At 44.2% G+C, this 11,211-nt stretch overlaps 1 protein-coding gene across 1 annotated transcript in view; it reads left to right on the plus strand.

Moving 5' to 3' along the window:
* The window catches only part of LOC104548232 (aldose reductase-like), an 11,490-nt gene extending 4,091 nt beyond the window's left edge, over window positions 1-7,399 (plus strand). Inside the window, exons 3-12 of the mRNA XM_010194189.1 lie at window positions 1-58; window positions 410-577; window positions 1,886-2,002; window positions 3,062-3,139; window positions 3,765-3,887; window positions 4,284-4,384; window positions 4,548-4,629; window positions 5,157-5,240; window positions 6,331-6,413; window positions 7,119-7,399. Of these exons, the coding sequence (XP_010192491.1) occupies window positions 1-58; window positions 410-577; window positions 1,886-2,002; window positions 3,062-3,139; window positions 3,765-3,887; window positions 4,284-4,384; window positions 4,548-4,629; window positions 5,157-5,240; window positions 6,331-6,413; window positions 7,119-7,161 (937 nt within the window). The 3' untranslated portion in view covers window positions 7,162-7,399. The remainder of the gene's footprint in view (window positions 59-409; window positions 578-1,885; window positions 2,003-3,061; window positions 3,140-3,764; window positions 3,888-4,283; window positions 4,385-4,547; window positions 4,630-5,156; window positions 5,241-6,330; window positions 6,414-7,118) is intronic.
* The last annotated feature ends 3,812 nt before the right edge of the window (window positions 7,400-11,211 follow it).

Raw genomic sequence — 11,211 nt, forward strand, 5'->3', positions numbered from 1 at the left:
TTCCGGGCGGCTGGGCGGTGCGGCCAAGATCCCGCTCTTGGGGCTGGGCACATGGAAGGTAATGGTAGCCGCGGCGAGCCCTCCTGCAGCGGGGTACGGGGCCTCTCCTGTGAGCAGGGCCATGGGGCAGTGAGGGGGTCTTGGTGGCCGTGGAGAGCTGCACTGGTGTTGGGGCCTCAGCTCTGCCAAGCTGTTGGGCTGAGCCCTGCCTGGAAGCGGGGTGGCGGAGGAGTAGCCGGGGGCTGGCTTTGAACTCAGGAGCCTGCACTGAGATGTGTGCACAGCCAAGAATGCCTTATAGAAAAGCTCTTCTTGGAGCCCCTCTGTGTGTTTGTCTACCCTCCACCTACATAAAAAACACCATGTCAGAATCCCAAATTGAGACATGTCTTCACCTTTATCCCTTCAGGCCCCCCCAGGTAAGGTGGAAGCTGCAGTGATGGCTGCCATTGATGCTGGGTACCGCCACTTTGACTGTGCCTATGTGTACCAGAATGAGAAGGAAGTTGGGGAGGGGATCCAGCAGAAAATCAAGGAAGGTGTTGTGAAACGAGAGGACCTCTTTGTGGTCAGTAAGGTAAGGATCAGATGGTTTTGTGTCATGGATAGACTTGCTTTATTTGTGATATTTTTACAGTGGGGAAACTAAAGTAGTTCACATTATGAGTAAATGAAATCACTCCTGATACTTTGTTGCTTCATTTCATCAGCATGGTGATACAGTTTGACTCTTTCCTGTCCACTGATAGTAATTTTTGTTGTTCCCATTGGATGGGAAAAGTGAGTTCCCTGAGCTTTGAGCAGGGAGAAGAAATACCTTTATCCTGTCTGGTCTCGGCTTTCTTCTCTAGTCAGTCTGATAAGACTGAAGGAAGTCAAGACTTTATTTCTGCACACACACCTTCCCCACAAAAAAATCTGCTGAGAACTTGAGCATCACAGGCATGATGTAGTCTGGCACTCTCCTGAGGAGACCCAGAAGTGCTGGGGGATGGATCAGGAGGAGCCTGGCCTTCCATCTCATACCTCTGTTGGAGCAGAAAGGCCACCTACAGGGCATTTGTGCAGGGAAAGGGAGGCAGGAAAAGGTAGAGAGGGCCAGGTGGCACCAAGCAAGGAAGAAAGCTGTAATGCAGAAGTCTGAGATCGCTTGGTGTAATGGACTGATACAGAGGCAGTACCAGTTTGGTAACAGCACCCCACAGACTGCTAAAGCACAGCCGAGGAGAAAAGCCTGGCAAGGGAGAAAAGCCTGGCAGTGGCTGGTGCTTGTTCCATCACCCAGGCTCGCAGCCCTGCCAAAGGGGTGCCTCTGCTGTGAGAGGAAGATGAGGTTCTGGGCACTTTGGAACAGTGTAACCTGCTCAGCACCTGTCCCAAGGCAGGCGTGGTTGGTGGGTTCTCTTTCTCTTGATTGCTAAGGAAAAGAGGATCATTAGCTGGATTCTGAAGTGACTTCTTACCTTGATAAAGGTTGGTGCCAACCACTTCTTTGTGATTTGTCTTGTATTTTCATGGCTTTTCCTGCTACCTTCAGTGTAAGAGTTTTATACATGGTCATATCTGATGGATATCTGTATTCATTTAAAACCCATCTATTGCAAAGGTAGACCTTGTGTAAAAGGAGTAGAACAAGTGATCTAACTAATGGACTTGGAGGACTTTGTCTGTTATAATCCTGCTCAAATACTGGTGCTGCCACTGCATGTACTGCCTTCAGTCTCATGGGCCTGTCCCGTCACAGAGCAAGCCTTGTCTGAAGAGCATTAGGATGGCCCAATTACACATCACCTTCCAAAGGAGGTGGAGCACTTCTGTCCTACGCAGGAGAGTATCCAAGAGGTTTAACGAGAAGGTCATGGTATGCCTTGTTTTTTGTCTCTAGCTGTGGTGCACATTTCATGACAAACCTCTGGTAAAGGGAGCCTGCCAGAAGACTCTTGCTGACCTGAAACTGGATTACCTGGATCTCTACCTCATGCACTGGCCTTTTGGTTTCAAGGTACAGTAAGGGTGATACCTTTGGATTTGTTTCTTGTGACTGCTGCTTTTGGGGAGGTATATGGCTTTACAGCCCAACAGTTGCTGTCTGAGAAAGGTAATCTTGTGTCTCTGTGTACCACTGCTGTTCTGGTGCTCAGCTCTACTCTGGCCATGTAAGCCAGGTTCTTGATCTCTGTCCCTGAGATTGCTACTTGCACAGCACTTTGGTCCTGGGAATGATGATCTGAAAACTAGGGGCAGGTCCCCCAGCTGCAAGCTTAAGATAGACTGCTCTCCCTTCTCTTACACATCATTGTATGCTCATCTGAAAATTACCCTTTGAGGGAAGGAGGCCTGTATTTTGAAACCCGACAAATTTTCCTGTGCATGTTCCAGAATCACAGAGCAAGAGAAAATATTCCCGTTTTCCACTTCTCTCTTTATTCACTAATCCTTAATACAGTACAGGTTGAGCTGACCTTGCCTCAGTGTTGTTTCACTGAGACAGTAATTCAAAAGGTGAAACTTCTCAGGGGCCTAAATGCTTCCACAGATTAGTGAAGGAGTTGATGTCTCTCTCAGGTTGACTACTTCTAGTCTTAGCCTTTCCTTGCTGCTACAGTCTGATAGGTCTTCATCCTACCTGTTGCTTTTGAGATGCTCACCTTTATTTCATGCTCTATTTTAGCTTTATGTTAACAGAGCCCTGAAAATGAAACTGTCTTATGGTGACAGTGGCAAACAGCTGTCAAACACAGTCCAGTCTTGGTGTCTTTTCAAAATTTGTACACAAAGGCTCTTCTAATTTTCCTACTATTAGTGGCTTTACACTGAGCTTTGTCATGGAAGACCTGTCACTGCACATACCTGTTTTTAGCAGATCTGGTGTTGTATAGACCAAAGCAATGTGTTCCCAGTACCTAAGGAACTACTTCTTCTTGTCAGGAAGAAATGACTGAATGTAGACAAGAATTAGTGTTCTTGCCTGCATTAGGAGCTTAAGCTATCATGGTTGTGAGGTCTCGCATTATCAAGTGAATTTCTCAAAAGATTTTCAAGAACATTTTTTCTCTGACAGGCAGGAGAGGAGCTGTTTCCCACAGATGACAAAGGCATGGCTATACCCAGCAACACAGATATTCTGCATACATGGGAGGTAAGTTCAGCCACAGCAGGAGAATCATGTCTCTTGTCCTCAGAACTGGTGTTAGCTTCAACAGACACAGAATGGCTTGTGCATATATGTGGAATTAGTTGGAAAGAATTCACAAAAGTATGTGGTAGCTTTTAAAAATGTGCATGCTTCATCAAGCTATTATTTCTGTTCACAGAGGATTAGCTTCTTGAGTCACTGAGCTGCACAGTCACTTTCAGTGGAGCTGGAGAGCAGGCTGAGGTTAGAAAAAGTTATTTTCTTGACCATAACTGTGTCGCTGCAGTTCTCATGCAGTTCTTGAACTGCTCAAACAGATTTTGCAGAAATAGACACTTAGGAGGATGGCAGGATCACAACCTAGGGCATAGCCCTCCAGTGCTGTCACAATAGTAGACTTAGTCTTCTTTTCCTTGTGTTAGTGAATTTCAGTCTTAACAATGATTCTGGGTTTTACTGTGGTAGGTGACACAGCACAGATACTACCAGTACTCACTTCCCCCTTGAGAATCAAAAACTTGGCAAGTCCAAACAGTTACTTTGCCCTTCCCATAAGGGGGAACAAGCCACATCAGGACTAATTCAGGTTATGTACAATTGATGCTGACTTTCTTCCCCTTTGTGTCAGGCCATGGAAGAGCTGGTGGATGCTGGTCTGGTAAAAGCCATTGGCATCTCCAACTTTAACTGTGAACAGATTGAAAGACTCTTGAACAAGCCGGGACTGAAACACAAGCCTGCAAATAACCAGGTAAGCTGCAAAGTGACTACAGGTGAAGAGTTTTCAGGGATTATAAAGATCTGATTACAGTTGAATAAGCATATGGAAGAAGCGAGAACAAAGTAGACACAGCATGTACTCCTAAATCTTGCTCTGTGAATATTTCCCTGTGACACGTTCTCTCTAGCAGAATAAAGAATCCAGACACAAGCTATCATTCTGACTGTAATCAATGACTTATAAAGGCTCTCAGAACCAAAAAGCACATAAGGACTCAATATAAATTATGTTGATGCCCTATAGAATTAGTCTTGTTTTGTTGCACAGACCACATGCAGAGTAGGATTAATTAAGATTTAGAAGAAAATCTCTGAAGCATGGGAACACTACAGTGGTTCTACACAGTCTCTACTCCTGTGTTGGCAGATTGAGAGTCATCCATACCTTTCCCAGGAAAAGCTTATCAACTACTGCCAATCCAAAGGGATCACTGTGACAGCATATTGTCCCCTTGGACGCCCTGACAGGTAATTTCCACGTGGGTTAGTGATGTTTAAGTTTGAAGCATTCGGACTAACTGAATGAGTAATGGTGCAGGTGTGTGCACACTTACACTTTTTTAATATTCATACTAAGTAGAATCTTTTTGCAGAGATTCTTTGCAATTTCTTCCTTTTTGTTTCTCTGTAGGGCTAAGCCAGAGGAGCCTCCCCTTCTGGATGACCCCAAGATCAAAGAGATTGCAGCCAAGCACAACAAAACCCCAGCACAGGTACATAGGTGCCAGACTATGGGTACCTCTTCCTGTAACATGACCATTAAAGAAACTACACCTGAAGAGAGAGTACAGTCACTATCAGCCCTTTACCACCCTGTAAATTGTGGTGTTCTTTGGTGTTAAGTAGCAATGCAGGTTGTCTACTATGTGGCCTGCAATTTATACATGAAGAAGCTCTTTGGCCCTCAGGCAGAAAAAGGTTCTTGACCCATCTTCGGATGTTAGTTCCCCTCTCAAGTCCTCTTGCAGAGAATGAAAACCTTGCATAGACTGTTGAGAGTTCAGGTAGGAAGAAAAGGAATTGACTGTCCCAAAGCTGAATGGAAAAGGAGGCCTTCCATGTAGGTCTCTACCACTTCTGTTTTGCTCTAGGAAGCACTACCTAGGCCAGAGGGATGGAAATTATTTGAAAAGCAGCTCTGCAGAAGTGGGTGTAGCTTACGGAAAACAGCTGTTGGAACAGGCTTTGCTTCATCCACAGCAGGAGCTGTCCTCTCTCTGACTTAGATCTGTTCTTGCAGGTTGTCCTTCGCTTCCAGATCCAGAGAAATGTGATTGCGATTCCCAAGTCTGTCACCCTACAGCGCATTGTGGAGAACTGCAAGGTAGGTGACAACAAGCAAGCTGGGTGCTGCCCTTCAGGGATGGCATGGCTTCTCCCTGCACAGCAAGCAGGGGTCCTTTATTGCCCTTCCCAAGTCCTCCTTGGGCAAGAGGACTGGGTGTTTTGTCTCTGGAAACCAGGGCTACAATGAAAGGGGTGACTTCAGTAATGTTTATAAAGTTGTAAAGGTTGAGTGTCAGGAGGAAGGAGCCAGGATCTTCTCTCTGATGTCAAATGGTAGGACAAGGGGAAATGGGAGCAAGCTGGAGCATAGGAGGTTTAACCTGAACATAAGGAAAAACTTTCTCACTGTGACAGTGACAGAGCACTGGAACAGGCTGCCCAGAGAGGTTGTGGAGTCTCCTCTGGAGACATTCAAAACCTGCCTGGATGTGTTCCTGTGTGACCTAGTCTAGGTGATCCTGCTCTGGAAGGGGGGTTGGACTAGATGATCTTTCGAGGTCCCTTCCAACTCCTAATATTCTGTGATTCTGTGAAAACTATAGTTGGAGAGATGGACAGAGCTCTTAGAAACAATGCACTGATAGCCTTATCAGTCATCTTACATAGTGTCTTCTTTCTGTGACTTGGTGATGAATTGGCTGGGTGGGCTTGCATGGAGTCTAAGTGTGGTAACATTCCTCAAGATATAGAGTAAGTAATGTTGAGGGAAAAGTCTTGGCATCGATAAATCATGTTGTTCCTCTGACTGTAAAGTCAGGGTTGTTGCCCTGATGTTGGACATGAGGATCTCAGGAATAACAGCTGGATTTATTGAAATGTGAAAGTTTTCCAGATGCTTCTTTGGAATTGGAGATAAATGCATCTTCCACAAATCGGGGCATTCTGCAATGCTAAGTGCTCACCAAGCACCTTGAAATAGCTGGCACATGTAACTGCAACTGGCAATTTCTTTTGTTTCTTCCTTCTGCTAGTAGAATCTTGAAAATCCAGAGAGACTTCCTTTCCCTGTCTCAAAGCTATCACTTTTAACCAGTACTTTCTGATTTGAACTTATTCTTTAATCTTGTAAATCTTGCTTCTGATTTGGTGTGTTCAAAGAGGTGATTTCCAGCTGTCTTTCTCTTTAGGTGTTTGACTTTGAGTTGACTAAAGAGGAGATGGCAACCCTTCTCAGCTTAAACAGAAACTGGAGGATCTGTGAAATGATCACGTAAGTTTGTTTCCTTCAAACTCCTATGTTTTCAATAATCTGTATTCTAATCTCACAGGCACTGGTATCGCTGTTTAAATTGGGTACGTTTTGAGATCTGAAATTATTTGAGGGATGAACCATCTGTTTAACATCTTAGTGGAGTTATTTTTTACATGGTATTTACTAAAGGATGAGTTTAAGTCGTACTGTGCAGTCTTTGTGAATCCTTTCGCTAGGAAGCTTTGTGTGCCTGGAATTCCAAAAGGAGGTTCTAGTTGATATCTTTGGCTGTCTCCATGTTGCAGAAATGAGCATACAGCAGTTTTAAACTTATAACTCACAGAAACTGATTGTCATTATAAACTAATGTCAGCTCTTACCTGGGTGGCTGGGACAGGGAGTGACCATCTGAAGTGTAGTATGAAGAATAACTGCTTGCAGATGTGCACCTTGGAAGCTTATAGCCAGAGAAGACATCTTGGCTGAAAGGCCACACTCTGTTTAGACCAGGTTACTTTCTAGACACTATTCAGTGCTTGAATAATAGGAAGATACTTGAATTTGTTGGTCGTGTGTGCCATTTCTACACTGATAAGTCCCTTAATTTCATTCTGCAGTTGTGCAATTCAGAGCCTCCCTTGCAGGCTCCTCTATACAGCTAGTGTAATTCTATATAGCATTTATTTCAGCCTTGAGAGTAAGGTTTCCTCTGATTTCTTTCAGGTGCAAAAATCACAAGGAGTACCCTTTCAATGCAGAATATTGAAGATAGTTTTATCCTGCCCTCCTGGAGCCCTTTGGGGTCTAATGAGCTTCTGCCATTGCCTACAGTTTATCCACTATGTAGATTGCACACTGTATCTCTCCTGCCAGTGAAGGCGTAGTGTATGTATTCAGTGACTTTGGGTTTTTCTTCTTTGGTGGAAGGAAATAGTAAAATTGTTCTAAAGAACAAAATATGGGCTATAATAATGCAATACTCATTACATGAGTGTCTCTGCATGGTTGAAATAGCAAAGCAGAAAACACAAAGAATAAACTCGCTGCTGATTTTATTTAGTCTTCTGTCTTGCATTGACATTACTTAAGGCTGCCGGATTAAGGATATGTGAGCACAGAAGAAAGATCCACCCTGAAAGAATTAACTATGTAATCACAGCCTGAAGATAAGAGACAAGATAATTAACTTAACTTAAGAGACAAGATAATTAGCTTCACTTCAAGAGCACAGCCCAAAGCTTTCTTGGAAAGAAGAATAAATGGGAGAAGTGTCCAGACCTATGGATGCATACCAACTCATACTTGGCCTTACTTCAGGCTGGAACTGGACAGAGATTAGTGTTCAACTTTATTGCTATCCAAAATAAATATTTCGATTACTGCTGGTTTGGAAGTTCTAATCTAATGTGAAAAAATGACAAACCAAGCCAATTGCATCAACAATGTAATTGGAAACCATTGTCTATAATCGATTTTAAATGATGTCATAGGAGCATCAAGATCTTGTCTTGGTCAGAAGTTGAATAACTTGGTATAATAAGCTTTGGTTGATGGAGCAATGCAGACAAGAACAGTAGAGTATGACAAGCCTTAGTATGTATGGACTGTTAATCTACAAGCAACGGGACACCAGCACCTGAAACTACTGGAAAGCTGTGCAGAGGTATCACTGTGGTTGGTCGGTAATGATAACCGGGGCAGGTCTCTGTTAACTGTGTATATCTGAGTAAAGTCTTCCCTTGACAAATCCTGTCCCTCATGGGGGAGGATGTATGCAAGCCTTACTGGGTAGTGCTAGGAGGTGTCTCAACAGCATGGCACTTCAGGGGTGTGTAAGTGTAATGTGCCTTGGGCTGGTGGACACAGAGCATCTGCAGTACAAGTACTGCATGCTGTTCTATGACATCCACACCAGATCAAGCTGTAGGGTCTGACAAAAGCATGTGAAGTTTGAGGTTTATCTTGAGCAACTGGGTTGTCTGGAAAGTTCCTTGAAAACAAGATGATTAACAAAAAATTGCTTTTGTAGTCTAATATTATTAGGACCCAATGTTGACCATTTGTGCCATACCAACGTCTTTTATAATTTAGTGTGCAACAATTGAATACACTTTAACAAGTTTGAGCTACTTGTGTTGTGCATCATTGTTTGTAAGTATGAATGCATGTATAAAAGATGTTTGAAAGATGACAGAACAGCTGAGAGGTGGAACATCACAGGAGCATCAGGATTTTTGTGTTGATCACTACTGGAATAACTGAACATAATGACCCTGCCTGACCAGGCACTGTAAACAAGAATTGTGTGAGGAGTCTTGGTACACAAGCTATGGATGTGAAAGTGATAGGAGAACAATACCTGAAAGAGCTGGAAAGCTGTATGGTGATAGTTTGGGCTGATCTGGCTGACAGCCTGTGCTGACATCTATCTATAAAACTCCCCAATAAAAGAGGCTGTGGGGAAACATCATTACACAGCTACCCAAAATGATAAGGACACCAGTTGTAATATTATGTGTTGGTGCTGTGCCACTGCCCAGAGCCTGACACTGAGCCAGGTCAGAGTTGAGTGTTGTATTCCTCCCCAGGTAAGACCACACTGACCCACCGGAGTGCCAGATGATGGTCTTAGTTAACTGTGATTCTGCACATATGTAACCTCCCTGAAGGGCTGTTTCTCCACTGGTCCACTTGGTGAATTCAGCTTAGCAGTGACACATTGCCTGGTGCTCCCTTACCCCATGACAAATGCAAAAAGAGTGTAGCCTTTTATAAGATTTAAAAAAAAAAAGAAAAGAAAAAGCTTTTGTTTTCAAATGAGGTGTGAACGAAACTTACTCTTTTGGGTTGAGTGTTACAGTTATGAGAGGACAATGGACCTCAGATATATTAGAGCTTTGGGTGGTGTTAGTACTTATTCTTACTTCTGCGGGAGGAGTGGGGGAAACACAAAAGAATGTAACATGCAACCTCAAGATAAGGCAAAAAATACAGAAGAGCACAAATCTTAATGCTAAAACTTACCACAGGCAAACAAAAGAATTGGAATTTACCAGAGGCAGTGCTTGCCCCTTTGTGCTTTGGTGTGTTTGTGGGTTGTTTTTTAAACACATTCTGTATTTTAAACACTCTGCACTGGCCCTACTTGTCCTTTACTCCCAGGTCACATGCAGCAGTCTCTGGAGAATACACCTCACCTAATCTTAGGTGGCCACAGTGTAGGTGCAGGTACCCACCTCAGGGTCAACCTCTAAGCTCCAGCCTCAGCCAGGAGATGTTTGGGCAAACCAAGGCAGCAGCATGACTGAAATCAATGCCCAAGGCCAGGACTGCTCTTGGCTCTGGCCCATCTTCCTCTTTAGGCTGTCTAGACCTAACGAACTCTTTCTCTCTCTCTCCTGTGAACAGAGCTGAAGTCACCTACAGTCACCTGCACTTAACAGACATGATCCCTCCTCAGGGCAATTCCCACCAATAAAATTGTGGTGCTTTTCCCTGCAGGCTCAGAGGGCAGCCAGCCCTCAGAGGAGCCTTTAATTTCTCTGTCATTGCAGGCTAGGAGCAAGACAGGCAGCCCTCCTACTGGTAAAGATTGTTTCTACTGGGACCTACCTACTTTGATCATTTGGAGTCCTGTTCTTCTCAGTTACCAAACACAGCTCATCTGTTGAAGTGCTGATTTTTGGTGAACTAAATTACTATGTGCAAATATCAGCACAACAAACCTGAAAGGTACCACAATAAGCATTCAGCTTAAGTGATAACCTTGCCCACAGATCAAATCAGAGCCGCCTTCATACTCACAGTTCCTCATTTCATTCTAGGAGCCCTTGAGTATTTTATCAAGCTCAGAGTTTGCAGTATTTGCCAGGTTAGCTGTCATCCACTGATGTGTGCTGCACTTCCTTCCCAAAGGCCCCCCCACTGTCTGACAACCCCAGCCATGCCTTCACCACAGAGAAACAACGAAAACCTTCTGTGTCTTGGCATGATCTGGGGAAACTCTCACACCAACAGGCACAAACAGCAAAGCAAAATGCAAGCCTTCTGCCAAAAATCCTCTGTTAAAAGACCAAGACATCTCTCATTCAAGAAACTGTTGGGGAAAACCAAGCACCCACCTTTGCAGGAGAACACAAGTTTGCAGAGGAAGCAACACACAAATCTCAGAAGAAAACGAGAGGAAGGACAAACCGCATTTCTCAGCCATGCTCCCCACCAAGCCTCATTATCTGTCACCATAGACTCCACCGAGCTCCTTGCCACAGGAGCACAGGGCTTTGAAACCTCTCCCCAGAAAGACACACTCAGAAGAATGAGAACAAATATTGTGGGGTTGTCTTCTCCTTCTTGTAAGAGATCCCGTCTTACTGGCCAGGCATTTGGGAGTGACACTGCTGATACTAATAAACCATCAGCACACAAGCTCAAGCATCCAGGAAATACAAAGGAGAGCAGGGGCAAACTGGTACTTCAGCTGGTCTTCAGGCTGCCCTGAAAAAGCAAATCACAGACACGACTCAACATGTTATTTTGAAAAAAAAAATCTGTGAAGTGCATATTGCATAAAATTTAGCAGTCATCAGCAAAAAGGGGACTGCCTACTAACAGTGCAGGTGCTCATTTTAAGGTCTCAAAATACGGTGACTTCTCTGGGAAAGACAATCTTTATCAGAACAAGTCTCCACATGACTTCTGCTAATAATTAAGACCAAGACAGAGGTCAGGCACAGAAAATTGTGATCTCTGAGGCCAGCTAACACCACATAATCCACCTCCACATCAGTACTCGCACTACGTGCCAGCTCTGCACCTC

This window comes from Mesitornis unicolor, unplaced genomic scaffold (genome assembly GCF_000695765.1).
Source record: "Mesitornis unicolor isolate BGI_N332 unplaced genomic scaffold, ASM69576v1 scaffold91, whole genome shotgun sequence".
Taxonomy (NCBI): domain Eukaryota; kingdom Metazoa; phylum Chordata; class Aves; order Mesitornithiformes; family Mesitornithidae; genus Mesitornis; species Mesitornis unicolor.